This window comes from Megalops cyprinoides, chromosome 6, assembly GCF_013368585.1.
Source record: "Megalops cyprinoides isolate fMegCyp1 chromosome 6, fMegCyp1.pri, whole genome shotgun sequence".
Classification (NCBI taxonomy): Eukaryota; Metazoa; Chordata; class Actinopteri; order Elopiformes; family Megalopidae; genus Megalops; species Megalops cyprinoides.
The window spans coordinates 5,368,690-5,388,502 of record NC_050588.1 but is presented as its reverse complement, the minus strand read 5'-3'; the positions used below and the strand labels follow the sequence as shown (position 1 = coordinate 5,388,502).

Sequence of the window (19,813 nt, the reverse complement as noted above, 5' to 3'; positions counted from 1 at the left end):
AGAGCATGGAGTAGATTTACACCGCCTTCGACTTCTCAGTTCAATACTTGAGTTCAAACATTTTTAAGCTCAATACTTGTCTAACAACATTCCAAGAAGGACTGAAGCTGTTCTGAAGACATGAGTGGCCCAACTCTCGGTTGATAAATATTCACTATTATTATTAATGATTTTGTTTGCCATTCCCATTATTTTGTCTGCCCCCCTGAGAAAAGTAAATATGTAAAATACTGTTAAAATACAAATATATTTTAAGGGTTAAGAGTGGCAAAGGTTCACCTTGCATAACCGCGGGCATCGCCATGCGGGAGTTTAGGGAGCCATCGCGAGCCTGCGGTGATCCGTTTTCGGGCACAGCGACGGCAGCGGGCCCCGGCATGGGGAGGGGGCTGCTGGTGACCGCCTGGCTCATGTGGTGGTGCTGAGGGCTGCCACGCGGCGGAGTGAAGCCCTGTGCGGCAGGGGCCATGATCTGGGCCTGAGGCTGTGGAGGCTGATGGTGGTAGTACGGCATCCCGTTGGGCACCATCCCATAATGATGCTGCTGCTGCTGCTGATGGTGATGCTGCTGTTGATGGTGGTGCTGCTGTTGCTGCTGTTGCTGATGGTGGAGATGCTGTTGCTGCTGTTGTTGATGGTGTTGCTGCTGCTGGTGATGTTGTGTGGGGGTCATGCTTGGGTGGCTCTGGTAAGGCCCGTACACGCCGTGGGAGCTGTAGCTCATGGCCATGGGGGAGCCGCTCTGCTGCTGGCCGGGGCTGCCCCTGCCCCAGTACTGCCCCCCTGCTAGAGTGACGTTAGGCGGACCCGCCACAGGAGGCTGGCGGGACGCCCCCATGCCCCCGTTCAACTGGTACTGTCCATGCCCCTGGAAATGCTGCTGCTGCTGCTGCTGCTGCTGCTGCTGCGGCGGCTGCATCACTCCCCCGGGGCCCTGCTTGTGGTGCATGCCAGGTGGGGGCCCCGCGCCCATGGCCGGGCCGTACGGCGGCTGCTGCTGCTGCTGCTGCTGGCCCCACAGGTAGCCCAGGCTGCTCTGGTGGTGCAGGCGGTGGTGGTTGCTCATGAGCGGGTATGCCGCGGAAGGGCGGGGGCCAGGCTCGCCAGCCCCCATTACAGTAGTGATGCCATTCACATTCATGTCGCCGTTCATGTCTACAAAGGCAGGTAGAGCGAGGGAGAGAAAGCGGGAGAGGGAGACAGAGTCAGGCCCACTTCCTTCAGGCAGGCGCTTGGCACACGCAAAAGCATGGCGAACACCCAGAACTTTCTTACAAATTTGACACTTCTCCCAGCCCTAGCATCACTCACACAACACATGAGGACAACACGCTCAGACAGTAGAGCCATATAGAGAGTGGACAAGGACATGAAAGCAAGCGGGGAGGTACTTACTTTTCCCTTGCTGGGGGAAGCTCACGGAGGACCCGTTAGTGTAGAGAGAATCCCCTGAGGAAAGCTTAATCCCTGAGTTCGCAGATACAGACGGGTGACCGCCAAAGTTAAAATGGTTATTTGCCTCCATCTAAAAAAATAACGAAAGGAGAAAACAAACAATATGTAACTGCTGACACAAACAGAGACAATCATGGGCAATTTCAAAGTTCTCATGACATGAGAGCATCCCTGACTGTTGACTAACTCAGCTAGGAGCTGTTAAGAATGAATGGAGCCTACAGCTGCCGGGGTGCACTGCAATGCAATGAAGTGAAATAAACACCCTCTTGCTGTCAAAGTCAAAGGCAAAATCTCATCCCAGTTTGTGCATCCACTATGGAAACAGTGGCAGCAGACTTCTAAAGTTACTGAAGGTACAGAAGGTTGTTTGGATTTGGTACTGAATACATTCCATATTATGTAACTTTGTCACCACACTGGGTGAAAAATATGATTTTGACCATTTCTGACTCTGGCACAATTGAAATTATGTTGTACGAGATGCGCAAACTAGGCCTAAGCGACCCCCACTAGGTTCAAATATTGCTGATATCCCTAAAAAGTCAAGTAACGCTAGCCTACTGTGCTAACGCTGTGAATTTCACGGGACATACAACTACGGTTACAACAGGAAAACATGTTTTGATGGCTTTGTTGTGGTGAAAAAGTTCATCACCACAGAGTAAAACAAGAGTTAAACACCATTACATTAACATTGGTCTACAAAAAAAAACTTTCGGTTATTAAACACTTTCACCAAAAAGCAGGTGTAATGTATAGGTTTCGTTATTCTTCAGCCAGGAGCGCAAGCGGATCGGCATCAGACGTCGCACTTCCACAACTCTTTTAAAATGTCGTACCGTCTGTTGCCATTGGAGAGCACATCCCCTTTTACAATGGCCAAATGCACGCAACGCCTCGACCACCGTTAGCCAAATAGCCGTTTCTGTCTGGACACGGACACAATAACCAATATATCAGTCCGTTTGTTTTGGTCCCAAGAAAGCACTGTGAAAAACCGAAAGTAACTATCTTGCCAGGTTAATGTCAGTTACTATGTGAATTGCAGGCAAAGAAGTAGACTATCTACCCACATAACTAATTTGCTTATCTTGATAGCCATTTCGCCTAGCTAGCTTACTAGCAAGGTAGCCAAGCTCAGACGAACAATGCACCGCGTCACCACACAAATTTCTCATTAGCGAGCTGGCTAGTAAAGTTAGCCAGCTTAGCAAGCCACACAGTAGCTAGGAAATATTTGTGATCTTAAATTGCAAGCGAGTCAGCAGTGGTTACGCTGTGTGAGAAAATACCCCGTTTAATAGCAAAACGACACATCTCAAAATCTAGAAAATATTGTAAAAAAAAACAAAAACTTTACTCGCCAGATAACCATCTCGCAAATAGTAAACGAAAGCTATATAGCTAGACAAGTTAGCCACTGCACGTGATGTTATCAAAGACTAGCGAATTACTGCTAGCCCGGCTAGCAAGCTACCCCGCTGACTCCAAATCGAAATCAAACACATTGTTATTTAGCTGTTAAGAATGAAGAAAACGTGGTCTCGCAAGTTACATCATGCTGCAGTTAGCTGACTAGGTAGCCAAACTAGCTAGTCTCGTAAGTGAGCGCATGGCACTTTTGCCCCATTTCACAACTAGCTTATGTTAGCTTGTCTAACTTTCATTCAAACTTAGCAGCCAGCTATGCAACTAGCTAACTAGCTAGTCGATAGCTACATCTGTAAACTGCAAGTGATGTTTAGCTAACCAGTGAGGTAACGTTAGCTGACTTGGTCAGCATTCTGTCATAGCCAGCTAACAAGCTAAACGTCATTTCCATCTGGGCCTTTAATTTTTCAGCATTACAGCGCCTATCTGTTTTAGTTTCAGCAAGCTAAAATTTTCAACAAGGAAATCAGTTCCCTCAGACCAGCGTCCCATATCGAGACAAAGAATTTCAAAAAATGTGCCCAGCTAGCTAGCTATCCAGCTTGCTAGCTTTTTGGATGACTGATTTGTTTTATAATTCGGCCTCTGACACCGTAGGGCCTTCCTTTATTAGATAACAACTAATCCAAGGTTATTTAAATAATTATGAAAGTTAATAAAATGCTCCCAGCTACATATAACGCGACTCCGCTATACAACAAACTTTCTTCGAAAATTTAACATTCCAGCAAGTTATAAAACCAACAAAACGATAAACAGGTCGTATGAAGCCTCGCAATTATGTTTTTTACTGTGAGCAAGTTGGATGCTCCTCTTTTGTTAATAAACTCATACTGTTTTCCCGATACACAGTGGAGAAATTTTCAAACAGCAAGCACAGTCATACTCAAAAGTTTCCACACCAAAATGAAAATTATAAAACAGCCGAACCTTATTGTCGTTGATTTTCAAAGGCAGCGATGCCTGCGATCTTCTAATCGAAGAAATATGTAGTAGATGGAGCAGGCGATGAAAATAATAAACAGGTACTCGCTAACCTTTGGGTTTCAAATTAGCAAACATGGCTGGTGTGTTTGAGTGCAGCCATGATCATTGAAAAGAAAGAAACCGAGTCGAAAGAGGAAGTGAATGGTGCTGTACACACTGCGGGGCGCTGGGCCAGCCCCGGGTCCTACCGCCGTCTGTTTGTATTGCGTTCGGGCTATTGAACAGTCTCTAAAATGCAGCTAAATATAAATGTTATTTCACTTTCTATACAAAAGAAAATGTACTTCTTTTGGAAACAAATATTGGATATAAACAATGATTCGACAATTTCCTGCACATATCCTTATCTGAGTTGCTACTGAGCACCGTCTGTTTTCGACGATCGGGCACCCGACAGTATCCGTTGTGGACTTGCCTTGTCTGCTTGAGTGTGCTGGAGATGTATTTGTGTTATTTTACAGTTGTTTATTCAATATATGTTTATACCTGGATCTTCAACAGAATCGCTGTAGTTTCCTTAATTAAGCTTAATCACTCTTCGGTTACTTTTACCCCAGTGGCCAGCAGCGAACAACTCATTATTCTTTATCAATAAAGTAATAATTGTCTGTTTGTAAGGGCCTTGGGTTAATTGCATCAACTTACAGAAACACATTTGTGTTTTTCTTCTGTCAGAACAAATATTGACAACAAGCCACATCATTAATGAAATGAATGATTTGGTCAGCGATATCTCACGGAAATCACTACTGATGTAACAGCTAAATAAAGCCTATTAGATCCATAATTATTTACCAGGTTGGAAAACCGTCACGATGGGACACGTTGAAACAACGATCCTTCACATCTCTATACACGACCAAAAGATAAATACAGAGAAAACTGGAGAATTTCTAAGATGCTTGTGTGAGTGTAAAAAGTGGATTATGTGTTGCATATGTATTTAATTAAGAGTGTCCATGCACAGAACCAATAATGTTTAAAAACAAAAACTCTGGTTAAAAAATCCAAACAGGCATTCTCGGTAACAATAATGTGAGTCGTTTAATCGGTAATGCTTCATTGCGTACTGAAATATGACATTCATTTTTTGTGAGGGAAAAGATTTGTGTGAATGTACATTTTTGACTTCTGTGGATCCAGTCATGTGGAAAATGATGAAAGCATTTCTGTATTATTATCTGAGAGTCTGATTGTGTATTAGTGAAGGTCTTCTTCCCTGCGCTAAGCCCGTAGTAGCCAAGACCCATCACTGATCACTCTCCCCAACAAAAAACATAGGGAACAAATTTCATTCAGCCTTCAGAAATATAAACATACACCACCATGTGTTCATGATGCCCAAGAATGACATAAGTACTAAGCAATGGTCTTGGAGGACACATGATGGAGTTTTCATGAATATACAATACGTTTTTAGCAACACAAACAGAACCAGTACAGCACTGTATTACCTGGAAACATAGACTTGGCACATAAAATGATCATAAACCTATCTCTATCTCCCACCTAAGCAGCTTCAATTAACTTCATCAATACCACTTAATTTAATTCAGTAAATAATTAGCTAATAGCATATCCAACTTATGGTCTTCATCAATCACTGCCTTTCCCATTCTTGGGGACTAAAAAATGCTTGTTTGATCTATGGTTACCAGCTGGCAGGAAGCAGTGCATTCCAAATGGTAGTTCAAAGAATCCCTGTGTATCTCAAAGTTTTAACACAGTGTCCTCAGATATTCAGGGAGTGTGCAAGATCCATTTATTGTGAAAATGTCTGATTGTCTGAAATGTCTGAACGAGGCCAGCAACATGTGCATACACTGCAAGTGTTGGCATAAGTACTAATTAAAACACACAAGGAGGCCATATTTCATTTGTTTGTATGCTTTACACATATATTTTTTTGTTTTATCTTTTCTGATGGAAAAGGGTCCCCAACCCACCCATACCTAGCAGAGAAAGGAGTTCTGTAATAATTTAATTTTCCCATCTGTAATAGCTTGCTTTTTGGTTGCACACCCTGTCATGCCTCTTCATTCATTTGAGAATAAGTCTGGCTGATAACCGTGGACATGTGGAATGAGTAGCTCCATATCTCAGTCCATCTGGTTCATCTAAAATACCCATGTTTCTTTTCACAGTGTTCCCCTTTGGATTGGCCTTCTAGATTCACAAAGTGTGCAAAAGCAGTCCTGGCACTGCACTACTGGTGAGCCATTCATCACAGTGGTGGCACTTTCACACCTATGTGGGGTTATGATTGAATCAATTTGTTCCCAGATGGCAGATTGGTTTTCCAAATCTGATCCTGCATACATGTTACTCCATACATGCTACACTGTCACTCGAGGGGAGTGGAATGTTGCTGGAGAGCCTAACTTCACTGTGAAAATGCAGCAATGGTGAGGTGATGCTTGAGGCCGTTGGTCTGCATGATGGTGGCTACTCAAGTGGTTCACTTGGGGCTGCTGTACCTGCTCCCTATGCAGTGGTGGACCACATAGCAAAAGATCAGCTGCTACAGAAACAATGGCAGGGCATGCCATATTGTATTGGCTTGGTGGCTGCCTAAACCTGGCTTTCAGGAAGGAGGCCCTTAGAGGATAGTGTTCTGGAGGGTGATCATAACTACAGAGGCCTCCTCCTGCGATAGAGTGTGGCACTGGGTAGGTTCCTCCAGGCTTAGCAGAGCTCCATGTGATCAAGGCTTCAGATGTCCACTGTGTCTTGAGATATCCTGCTGGCTTAAGGGAAGCAGGTAATAGTCTGAACAACTGATACAATTGTAGTCAGTCATCAAGGAGGTGTGAAATTTTGCACAGGTTCTCAACTGTCATGGATGCATGCTTATCCTGGTTCACTACACACTGCCAATGTCCCAGGGTTTCCAAATGTGCCAATGGGTCTCTTATTCAAGGGAGGGGGGTCCCATCCAGAGTAGTAGCATCTCCACCTGATGGAAGCCAATTGGTTTTATTTCAGCACAATACAGGTGGATCTGTTCTTCGTCTTGAAATCTGGTCATTATCCCATTGTTTTCTGTGCAAGAAACACTAGAGCCCATTGTGGTTTATTCCTTATGAACAGTGTTAGCTGCACAGTGGTCTGGAAACCATGTATACAGACTTGCATCTTCAGCAACTTAAAACGTGCATTTGATCAGATTTCACCTTGATTCCCAGAATTGGGCACAAACAACCATTAGCACCCAATATCTGTTTACATCAACTAAGTTACTATGTTCTGACTATACATTACAGCTCTCTCCATGTTTGACTGTAGGTAACAGGCTTCTTATTGTCTCTTCCTCTTTCCCAAGGCTCTTTCCAAAGTGTCCTTGGCACTTTGCTGATCTCACATTCCTAGGCCTATAGCTTACCATGTTTTGTATCTCGTTGAACCACAGATTACATCACATGTCCCCACTTACCTGCTTAGATACAATCAACAGAAGCTCAGTGGTTGCAAGTCTGACCTGTTGTACCTACCAACAAATTCTGTGTGGGTCAGGATTTCTCTATCCCTGTGAATAAACCTTGCAAGAATCATAGAACAGAGGTAAGTAACCCTGGTCCTGCACTGGTGGAGACATCTCAATTTTTTTTCTGTCCAAGCTCTTAATTAAGAATTGGATGATTGGACTGTTATGCTAAGTTAATTGATTGAGAGTCTGAATGGTGAAGCACAAAGCACCTCTAGCACTCCAGTGGCACTCTAATGGGATGGCAGTGTAGCCTAGTGGTAAGCAGCAGGGCTTGCTGGTTTGATTCCCAACAGGGGCACTGCTGATATACCCTTGGGCAAGGTACTTAATCAACAATTGCCTCAGTAAATATGCAGCTGTATAAATGGATAAAATTGTAACATGTGTAAGTCATTCTGGATAAGAATGTCTGCTAAATGACAATAATGCAATGTAGTCACCATTAATCTGCATGATTTAATCAAGCATAAGTGATACAGATGCATGATTCTCTGGTTATGAGCCCCTTTTGTCAAATGAAAAACATCGCGTATTCATATCTGACATTGACATACTTTAATCTGAAAATTATTTTTGTTTTAAAATAACTTAAGACATAAGACATCATGCAGGGTTGAATCTCAAAAAAGTCACCTTTTTGTTGCAAAATAAAAGAGAATAGAGAAGTTCAACATGTTGGACAGCCTTTGTCTGGGGATTATATGTCCTAGTGCTGTGACCTAGGTATTAGCGCAGTCATCCCCATACATTATAATACTAAAGTGTATTACAACAAAACAACATAGAAAAAAGGTCAAACATTCCACCTCTCATTTTTTGATTGATGCTAATTATAACCATTAGCATTATATCCAGTTGCTTTACATTTAACAAAACGTTTTGTCAAAGTAAACTATTTCTGAGTAAGGGGTTAGTAAAGGTTTGTATTGCTGTAAGCCTACTGGCGATGCTATCGTTTCACAGATGCCTCCTGCTAATAAACTCTTCAGATGTGAATATGCAAGGACATGGGAGAATCATGAAACCCACCCCCTTGCAGCAAGAATAGTGAGGATATGACGTTGTTTCTCACTTGCTTCCAGATGGGAAGTAGGGAAGTGGTCAGAGAATGTTCTAAAAGGTGGTAATGTATGCTCATCTGTTGTATAAAAATGTAGATCCACAGAGGGACTATGTGCCAAGTCAAACCCCATATGGCACTAAAGGTCTCTTAATTAGGGCCAGATTGCAACCACTTTTACACATTTACTGCTGAAAACACAGCAATAAAATCTTTGCTACTAGTAAACTGAAGATATGGCCAATGGCTCTCCAAGTACACTGTGTGTCTGTGAATGCACAAGGGACATGCCTTTGACAACACACACAAATACTTGAGCATTTCTGTCCTGCTGAAGCAGAGTAATGCAGGTTCCAATGAATAAATAAGTCATGAATACTTCTGTTTAAATTCTTACTACTGCCACATGGCAGTGTCCATCCACCATTCTTATTAACTGTCACATCAATGGCAAAACTATTTTTTTTCCCACTGTTCCGTAGTACTCTACTATATTTTAGTGAGCTTAGTGAAAATCCATGTTATGTTATCCTGTTCCAACCATAAAAACAGAAAAGGTGTCAGGGAATGAAGAGAAATTCCATTAATTCACTGAAAAATCTTTATAGTAAAAATGGGCAAGTTTGAAGTCACGATTTAAATTTTTCTGAAGTGGCCAAAACAAAATGGAACAAATTTCAATTCTGGTGATTACACAGCCTCCACTACACCTTGTAAGTTCAGATATCACATGAGAACAGAGCTACGGCTACTAGTAAAGAATGATACATTAACCAACTACCTCCAACTACTGTACTATATTGTGCAGAAAAAGACATACACAAAGTGAAATGAGTCTTAGTTTATTATAAAGATGTAGACAATAAAAAAGTTCCCCACTGCATTCAACATAAACTGAAATTCAGCCTGTGGTAAGATGACAGGTTGACATACATACTAAGTAAGAATAGTGCATAATATATATCTTTTCACTTTACCTACACTTGCATTCATTTTTGACAGTGCAAATACAATTTGGTCATCTGTTCATATTTACTGTAGCTTTTCATACTTTTTTAGTATTCTTTTTCAAGATACAGAAGCATCTAAGGTACAGCTATTTCCTACAAAGAGCTTCATTTTTCACACCTTTCTGCTCATATGTGGAAGAAATCTTTTGTTTGTAAATATCTGCTTTCCATTACAGTGCAGTGAAAAGGAATGCATGTAAACTGACAGAATCTAGTTGGTAATGAAAGTAGAATGTTGTTACTTTATAGACATGAAAGGAACCCTTGTGATAAGAATGAGCGGACAGCGTTGGAAACTAGCTGGGGGAAAAATGGGTCAGACTCAACACTAGAACACTCATGAAAGCACATATGAATGTTTATAAACAGGATTTACAGCTGTTAACATGTAGCTGTGCATGGACAAGAACCATTTTAGCCTCCCACCATTGTCTTGGGAAATGTAGGAAACAAATTCTCAATTAACAGTATGATTACCACAAGGTAAAAGTCAAGAAAGCAACAGAATATAAATGTGATTTGGACATATTTTGTCATTACCTGTCATTGTCAGAAACTATAATATTGAACTACTCTAACACAGAACTTAACTGATATGGTGTGGAGGGAGGGGGATACTGTGATTTTTTTTTTTAAATTACACTTCATTTGATTTCAAACTTATTTGGTCGTCTTTCACCATGGCAACTGTGTTGTAGCTGACGGGTTGTGACAAATCACACAATTCATGGAAGTGGAGTAGACCATGCAGATTGTAAACGGTGAAGCACAATACTACCAACTGTGCCACAGTATGCATATCAACCCTTGGTTAAGCCCGTTTTCAGACAGTTTGAAAAACAACTCAAAAAAAAAAAGATGCAATGGTATTTGAATGGAAACAACTCAAATCTGTTTTTTCCTCTCTTCAGATTGTTAGGTTACGTGATGGTTCTTCTTCCCAGCTGTCGAAGGGATACCTGTCTCTTCTACTCCAGGTCTGGCATTTCTGGAAATAAACACATGCAATTTGAAACCAAATTCCATGCATTACACTGGATGGAAGAACAATGCAGCTGCAAAGCAGTCTGACTTCAAGTTACACATGCCAAATTGTGAAGCTTCATCCTCAATTTTACTTTCACAGTAAAGGTTTTCAGCATACTGACCGGTTAATATTTTTCTTTTATTCTATTTTAATGTGACGTTTCTCATTTTTAAAAACTACTTTCAAATTCCCACTGATTTCCCCTTTTTCTCCCAATTTCAAACACCTAATTGTGAACATTTACAATTTTTTCATAAGACTTCAAGCAAGCATTAAAATTAGACTTCCATTTAAATAAAAATGCATAACAAGAATGAAATGGAAGATTTAGCCAAAAACACATGCAACCCCAATGGTTACCAACGTTCACAATTGAAATCTGAAAACTGTGAAAGCACATAGCACAATATAAACACTTCCTGATGGTGAGTGAAACAGGTTTAAACACAGAAGGTCAAACGTGTAACAGAGCAGGAATCCCAAGAGAAACACTTACTTTCATCGTCACTGTCTTCAGATTCCTGGAACCAAAAGGTGCAAAGAAGGATAATGAATTAGAAGTTGAAATCATAAATTTATAAATCAGTTATGATAAACAAAATTTGGAAAATTCAGAGTTAAGTGGGATAGTTATTTGAAATAGAATTCAAAGGCTTAAATGAGCACCACATTCAAATGACCGACAACCTTACCCATTGAAGAAATTATTGTGAAAAGTGAGAGAGCATGGATTGGAGCACTGTTAGTTTACTAAGAGCAGACCATGATGTTTCACCTCCAATCACCTGTGAGAGGCTGCCCTTCCTCTGTGCTTTAAACTTCCAAACCTTCAACAAGATTACACTTTCTGCAACCTCAAGCACACTGAGTGATATTCACCATTATAATTTTGCATTTCTGAATTTTATAAGCAGTTTATTTACAACTGGTCATCTTCCATTGTGGCAGCACATTTTATGAAACTGATGGCAACAGATTTTAAAAAAGACTTTCCAAATGATAAAATGAACAAAAAATGATAAAATAAAATGAACGAGAAGGTTCTTCAATTATAAACATTTCAGTTAAACAGACCAAACATCAGCATAATTCCTATTCATTTTACCATAACCTTTTTTATCACATCTTCATATTTTGGTTCTATTTTATTGAGGTAATGATGAAAAGACAGTGGAATTTTACTCCCTATAATCACATGTGTAGCTCATGTGACACACTGGCGTTTTGAATGAGAGATGGTACATATGGAAGCTAGCTCCTAGGTCACTCTGTCAGAGCTTCCAAAAAATTCACAGCTTTGTTTTAGTGACTTGTTTGGGAGATAGTTTTTTGTTTGGAGAAATGAGTTTAGACCATTTAGGCACCAAGCATGTGCAGTTAAGTATCTGTGCATTCTGTTCGTTAGAATTAACATGATTTTAGCTCTAGTTTATCTGCCTTCACTCTCCAACAGTGTTTCAAAAAATCATACAACATAGATTGTTAAGGCCGACACTAATAGCATTATTTTAGAGAACAGGTCAATTAACAGGCAACACACAACACAAAACTGAGTATTGTGCAAAATGGGAACTGCGACTTTGAAAATGATAAAGTATTGTATTAACATCCAAGTTGTGTAAATGAAGCTGTCAAGCTGTAAATCTACTTCCTGAGAACCCTGTACCGACTGACAGTTTAATTTTCTGTCTATGGGTGATCATTTTTTTCATCATTTTTAACACAAAATGGTTAATGGGTTACTACAAAGCTCAAAATAGGGACGGGGTAAAATCAGGTTTGTTTTGTGACTTTCAGAGCAGAAATTTACAGTTTGGTAGTTGGCTCCTGCCACTTTCAAAAACATCCTCGTCCCTGACATGCTGACAGTTGGGCCAAGCAAATGTTGTAAAGTAATCTGCAGTACATCAATGTCACATTTTCACACAAATGCTGTGGCTACATTTGAGTTGCACTTCATAGATCACAACCTCAGACATAAAAACCACTGAGGAAAAAACACACACATTCTGACCCTTTAACGGGCCTTTGTATTGGGGCACCCCAAAAATGCAAGTATCCAAAATAATAAAGGCATAATTTCAGAGCCCGCCACATCAGCATGAGTCTGATGGGGGGTGGGGGTTTGGGCTATGCCTGGTACTTCTAAGGACAGCCACCATGGGAGGAATGTGGATCCTAGGACACCCCGACTGTTGAGGGGTTAGATTCACCATCAGTCAAGTATGACATCAACACTTAGAATCCAAACTAGCCAACACATTTTAGGCTGGGACAGTGTGCCTGTTAGAGATGAGCCAATCAGCACATGCTAACAGTTTTCATGTGTGCTGTAGAGTAACTTATGGCTTGCTTGCATTAGTCATGTTGACCTGGGTGTTTATGACCTCCCCAGACACGGGCCCGTTTAAATAAACAGTTTCTTTTCACCACCCTGAGGTATAGTTCTATACCGGAGGGTATCAGATGGCAATACATTTTCACACCACAACTGCTAGCTAGCCATCTTAAAAGCACTAGCACCTGACTGATTACAAGCAGCCAGCAATACTGCTAGATGAAGAAAAAAAAATCCAACACATTTTATAACTGTCCTACATTGTTCAGCCACAAGTGAGTACTGTTCTTGGATACTACTGAACTCTTCTGCACCAAGGCAAACCTTTTTTAAGAAAAGGCTTGAATGAGTTAACTTATTTCACTAGGCAACCACATACAATGTAAGGAATGAGTGCCAGTTTCGCTGTCCTGAAGTTACTTTCAGTGGAAAGGCTTAATACAAATTTAACAGAGGGGCTCATAAAAAAGAACCATTCTATGAACAATTCTTTGCATGAGTCTCTTCACAAATGATGTGTATATACATTGCATTGATTTATAGACTTGGCTCTACCTCTAATTAAACTGAAGCACTGATATCTGTGGTGTACTCATAGACTGTTAACATTAATCTATCAACTGGTGCCCCGTAATATGAGGAAACCCTTGATCCCACCTCTGAGATAGATAACTCAGAGGGAATGGACCTTATCCACTGGCAAATCCATTGGCGGTAAACAAGGAAAATTACTTTCAGGGACAAACAGTGTGCTAGCTCAATGTAAAACAATGTATATGATAACAAAGAAGTCAATCTTACGTCGTCTACACCATCCACGTCTGGTAAGTCATCCTCCCCGCCCATGTTGCTCATCATCTGAAACCATGCAGACTCACTCAGCAGACGACTCTCATGACAAGGTGCTCACAACGGTCTCAGCTAAGGGTCATTCAGTGTACCATTTCACTTAACACACACATCATCATCATATAAAGATGTATGAAATCTAACTAATGCTCTGAAAGTTACTGAAACATGACTCATCCGAAAACGTGGGAGATGGCGAGTCCTCGTTCTGCCGTTCGTAAAAGACCCAATAAAACAGTCTTGACCCAGTACCTCTGAGAAGCGGTCGAAATTGGACAGCTCCTCGTCAGAATCGTCTTCCCAGTCCTTCCAGTTGTTGAAGTCAACACTGAGCCAGCTTAACTGAGGACAGAAAAATGAATGAAAAGGCCACTTCAGGTTGTTTGCTCGGCAGCGGCTTCAGTAGAACTTCCAATACAGTGGAACGTGGTTCCATCCATGCAAGACTAGGCACTATGCACTGAAAGCACTGTACTTCATGAACACTGAAGACTTAAGTACCCAGGGCAGAGACAGGAAAAATACTGAAAACAAAGACTAATCACTCCTGCACTGACCAACCAAAAAACTATTATGTGCATCAATTGAGGAACCTTCAGTAGCCATTTGTCATAACTTCAGATCATCATTGTTGAGATATGTACTCATACAACAAAGACATACAGACACACACACACCCATATGGATGCATAAGGAATTTCACTGACCTTTGCCTTCTCTTTTGTTAACCTTGGCCAGGACTTTCCAGATTCCGCTTTTCGCAAACAGCATAAAACAGATCGATCTGTTCGTTTGTGTTTGCATTCCTACATGACAGGAGGAAAATAAATGACTGAAAAAACAACACTAATCTTCACTAAACGATACTCCTTAAAATACAGCAGCATTAGAGCAATGAAAGGATGTATACTTAGAATACAGTCTCCCCCAAAATATGCAGTGAAGAAATAACACTTACATTTTGATCGATAGCTTCAAAAAGGTCAATTTCATTCAGATGTTTGATGTTGTCTGTTCCACCGAGACAACTGAATAAAAACAAGGGAGCAAGAAACACATTAACATTCAGCACAACTGAATTTCTGTGAGGTTACTCTGGGTCTAAACCTCTAGCTTAACATAATACAATATTGATACCTAAGCAACGATACACAAAGACACATCAGAAGGCATCTAAGAATTTACTTGTATATGATGCAATAGGATTCAATCCATATCAACACAATATGATTCACCATAGCCTTAAAATGACTATGCTTTTCAATAAATGTAGATTATCTAAGCATTAGTTCTTTGTACAAATAAAAAGGAATAAAAATATCTACGGTATGTACTGATCCTCAATAAACCTGTATTGCTGCTTTTGTATCGATTCATCAACACACACTGATGTATTGTTGCATACCTACAAGGCACCACAATCATTTTATATGCTTTAGACATTGCATTAAATAAAAATACAGATCTACCAATGGCAAAATTGGTGGCTAAAATTTCTGCCTTAGATTTTCCTCTGGAAAAACAACCATCATTTGTCTAAGAGATATTAACTAATTAGATTTTCTCAGCATGGACCAGCTCACTGTATTATTCTTATTATAAATAGTAGTTGTAACATTAACAGATGCAAGGACAAGGGCATATAACACACCAGTGACAACTGCATCAATCTAAAATCAGTGTAAACTTGAGCTGACGGAAAAAAAAAACCTTTCCAAATCTCATTGCGTTGAAACTTTAAAGTGACAGCGCAAGTTACAACTGAATCTGTGATGTATTCAAATACCTTAAAGAGCCCCTCACTGATCTCTATTTTTAATGTGCACATATATCTCTTCACCTTCTGGACCTTAAACATTTTACCAAAAATGTACTGAAAAATCACCTTCTGTCTCATTATAATAATAAACTGACATTACTCGCTGTGCTGTAACCTGACCTATACACTTAAATGCAAGAGCTGATCAATTATGCAATCCGAGTCCACTGGGTGTGCCCTTCATTCAAATAGCTTGCATGCCTGGTGTAGTTCAGGGAAATGCAATAGGTGCATGAAGATGACATGTCTGATGGACGCATGGCTCAGTGAGCTGCTAAATGCAACCTGCATGGCCAGTCCTGACAACTGCTCACATTTTTGCACACAAGCACAAGCTCTACCTAAACAATAAGAACAGTATCACTTTGTAGGGTTTTTAATGCAATTAAGTTCTGATAAAAAAAAACTAATCAATGATTTAATTATAACCATATTTATTTTACACCCAATGCATGCCCTTAGCACAGGACACATTGGACCAATTACAAACTGCCAGCACAGAGCTTCTAAGCCCCAGCTGTGACAAAGGCTACAGACTACCAGCAGAAAATTGGGTCACATCACACATGGAAACACTGGGCTTTGAGAAATGAAGAAAAGCTCTTTGCCTAATGCAAAGATGGACATACAGTTTACTTACCTGAAATCACACTTTGATTTTTCAAAATTTACACGCACATCTTTGCTGTCTTCCACACAAAATTCAATGAAGACATAGTCCCGTCGGTCATACCACTTTGCAATTGCAGGCTGCCTGGAGATGGTGGAAAGAAAACAATTTTTTAACTTCAATGGGGAAATACATTTCATTGGTCATGACACTATACTCCCATCATTAGAATAATGCTGGTCCAGCACTCCCACAAATGATACCAGTCACCAGCTTTGCAAGTTTTACTGTATTCATACAGCATAATTTTTATAATCATTTCTCTCAGCGAAATCATTACAAGTGAGATGTGTACTTGGCTTTTTGACTTGTAGGGCTGAATAAGGCAGATGCACATTCTTGGTGGCTTTCTAATAGAACTAGCTTTCATTGTCTGAAGGCTACATTTATTTTACATAATGGCAGTTACGTTTCCACACGTGTAGCTGGGGTGCTGAATTGTGTTTACGGTATTTCAACAACATTAGAAGGCATTGTTAGCGATCAATTTTCAACTATCAAATTTCCCAGTCATCATCAGTGTTCAATTATTCAGAAAATGAATTGAAATGTATGTTAACAAGATAGCTACTTGTCAAAATGGAGTACTTTGAGCCACTTTAGTTTTTTGAAATTGTGAAACGGGATTACCTACAGCTCATTGTGTACTATGTGTAATCACATGAATTTAGTCCTGTCTGAATGGAAAGAACTAATGTAACTAAACCATAATTAACAAAATACTAATAAATAAATGTCTATTTTGACTGTTCCAGAAATGCCACCGTTTTTCACATGTATAATTAAACGGTGATCAGCGGTCAATAAACATTGTTTACAGTATGTGTCCCATCTCCCACTTCATCCTCAGAATGATCTGAAGGACTCTGAAAAGACAGGCTACAAACGCTTGTCATTCAACTCTAATTGGTTCTCCTCTCCCTAAAAGAAACTCTCTGCAAGAGCAGCTTCCCTTTCCTCTGTGTCCTTCCAGATCATTTTTTTTCTGAAAACCCTGAGCTAGTGGTCTTTGGAAGTGAGATGATAACTTACCAGTGGTTTCAGTAGAAAGCTGGAAGTATCCATACATCTCTCATAATAAAGACAAAGGCCTTAGATCATTACCATGACCTTACAGCTAATATTTTTACCTAATTAGTTTTATTTTCTAACTAGACAAGTATGAACATCAATTATCAAACATTCACATTGCTACAATGACTGCAGTGACTACTGAGTGTGTCTTGCAATCATTCTGTGTAGGGTTGCAAATGAAAAAAGGAAGACGTACAACTTCCTGTGCATAAATAATCTATGTTCCCCTGGTGAACGACCAGGTTGTTGTATGAAGCCAAAAGGAATGGTGTTAAGGTTTCGTTTCTACATTGTCCGTGTGACGTCATGGATCCGACCTTTTCGCTGTGGACGTCGTCATTTTTGCTTGGGATTTTGAAATCAATGTCTGCCCCGATTCTGTGCCACAAGATTTAGCAACCACCAGATTTAACTCGAAATCTTTAGTCTAAACCACAGAAATGCATAGGCTAGTATTTGCAGGTAGCTAGCTAACAAAGCTTTGCAATTGCCTTTACATGTTAGTTAACTAGCAACAGAATCATCTCGCGAAACCGCTAGCTAACAAACGTGAGGTACACACTCGTCAGATCCATCTCCCTAAAACAATTAGTCTAGCTAACTTTAGCTAGCTAATCCTGTGATTGTACTATGACAAGCTACCTAGCTCTGGCTACCTCCTTCCCTACTATCTGTAACCGGTGCGGCTACTATAAGCTAGGTCGGCTAATTTCAGAACAACGCGAACCCTTTTCATTTGGATATTTCTTCAGTTAGAAAGCTTAATATCGTGGCCAAATGAAACAGAACAGACTTGTGAGTACCACTACCCCGGAAACCTGTGCTCCACGCTTAACGTCCTAATTAGCCAGCGGCCCATCATCCAAATTCAGTCTGATTTCGGTTGCTAACTACCTAGCAAACTCATAGACTGAGAACATGATGTAAAACGAGGCCTACCACAAATTCGCAGCCCGAATCGCCAGCTTAGTAAAACACTGGTGTACATGCACATGTGCGATTCACAAAATCGGACATGGCTAACTTTAAACGTTCCACAGTTCTGTTCCTAAGGTTGCTAACGTTAGCTAACAAGCTAACCGCAAGTGATATTAAAGCGCGCCTGGCTTGGTTAACTACCATCTCATTTACACTCCCAACAAAACTTACATCTTTTAAGGCTTCTCTTGTTCGCAGTGTCGCTTGTAGCGCTGCCCTATTGAGATTTTTTATTTCAATGAAGCCTACAGAAGTGGGTGGGAACACAACAATATCCAGCGACCCCGAAACGCTGCTGCCTCGTGCGTGTTTCTCCTCGGCCTCGCGCAGTGACGTAGCGAGCTACTGGCGCACTTTCTCGAAGCTCCAGACCTTTCGCCCGTAGACTTGCATCATAACAGATCCTAAAAAGCTCCTCGATAACTAGACGGCTCCTTTACGCCCTCCGCCAATCCAAGAACGTATAGGGAGGCGAACCCGCACTGCGCATGTCTCTCTGGCGTCGCGCCGTAAACGGCGCATTTTCTTACAGAGGAGCCAGTGGTTCCCAAGCGTTTTTGTCACAAAGCACATCATTTATGAAAATAAGTATTTCCAAGGCACATCTTTACATATGATTATAGCTATGTAAATCATCATAAATAAGACTAACTCCAAGGCACACCTGGCCAACTCCCAAGGCACACCAGTGTTCGAGAACCACTGCTCTAGACAACGCTGAGGCAACCAGATGGAGCTTCCGATTACGATTTAATCATTTTTTGTAGTCGTAACATATCTTAGTAATAATAAAACGAGAAAGGAAAAAGCTGTGAAGGTACAAGAAACGGTACACATTAGTAGTCATATGCACAAAATGTTTGCAACATTCTAACTAAATCCTTGAAAACGTGTGTCATTCATTTAAGTATTACATATTTTAGCATTTAAATATCAATTATTTTAAGTATTAAAATAAATAAGTATAAAACGAGTACTTATTAATATACATATCTAAAACGAATAATTAACAGTTTGGCCCACATCATCATCACATCTCGTCATTTATCTTCGACATTATCTCAAGCAACATGGCCCTGTCTTTAGCATTTTCAGACGCTGTGGGCTTTCATCGTCTGAAAATGGTTAACATTTTGCATGTTAAAAATTTGTGTCAAAGGTCAAGTAATCTCGGCGGAAATTCGCTGAGATTCAGCATCGATAAACTGTTGGAGACCATGTATCAGTATCTAAACAATTCATTGCGTTCTTCCCCACCGTCTCTTCTTGTTTTGCCAATATGTGTTTTTAATATGAGATGAAAGCTATTTTCGTTGCCCCAGCAATGGAAATATTTGTATTTGTAGTGCGTCTCTGCTATGACTATACATAGGATTGTACTAGGTTGCATTGCAAGTACAACTGGTGGCAATATTATTAGAATTAGGTTGTACAGGTACAAATAGTTGTATTTTTGTTGACATGGCACTGACCATTGCTCCTTGGCACGTGGTATAAGTGCATGAAATACGTATCTTTTGTATTAACATAAGGTTATAGAAATAGGCCAAGTACATGTCATGTTTTGCACTGCACTGTCATAGTTTGTATTTTATGTCTGAAAGATTTTTAATGTTAGGCAACAA

At 40.4% G+C, this 19,813-nt stretch overlaps 2 protein-coding genes across 2 annotated transcripts in view; both read right to left on the bottom strand.

Annotated features, from left to right (window-relative positions):
• LOC118778663 (bromodomain adjacent to zinc finger domain protein 2A-like) overlaps positions 1 to 3,967 on the bottom strand; it is a 30,238-nt gene extending 26,271 nt beyond the window's left edge. The window contains exons 1-3 of the mRNA XM_036530271.1: positions 3,820 to 3,967; positions 1,396 to 1,525; positions 280 to 1,155 (exon numbers count right to left, since the gene is read on the bottom strand). Coding sequence (XP_036386164.1) covers positions 280 to 1,155; positions 1,396 to 1,525 — 1,006 coding nt within the window. The 5' untranslated portion in view covers positions 3,820 to 3,967. The remainder of the gene's footprint in view (positions 1 to 279; positions 1,156 to 1,395; positions 1,526 to 3,819) is intronic.
• A 5,300-nt stretch (positions 3,968 to 9,267) lies between these two features.
• LOC118778662 (prostaglandin E synthase 3) lies at positions 9,268 to 18,656 on the bottom strand. Its single transcript, XM_036530270.1, has 8 exons — positions 18,360 to 18,656; positions 16,107 to 16,220; positions 14,606 to 14,675; positions 14,355 to 14,453; positions 13,900 to 13,989; positions 13,600 to 13,656; positions 10,957 to 10,981; positions 9,268 to 10,421 (listed from the first exon to the last, which is right to left on the bottom strand). Coding segments are annotated over exons 1-8 (477 nt in total). The 5' UTR covers positions 18,362 to 18,656; the 3' UTR covers positions 9,268 to 10,401.
• Positions 18,657 to 19,813: the final 1,157 nt, after the last annotated feature.

Excerpts from the sequence above, each read along its gene's own strand:
- LOC118778662 (XM_036530270.1), bottom strand. Across the intron at positions 13,657-13,899 it reads ATTTCGACCGCTTCTCAGAG|ATGATGAGCAACATGGGCGG; the intron begins GTACTGGGTCAA and ends GCATGGTTTCAG. Across the intron at positions 10,982-13,599 it reads ACGTGGATGGTGTAGACGAC|GAATCTGAAGACAGTGACGA; the intron begins GTAAGATTGACT and ends TTTTGGTTCCAG.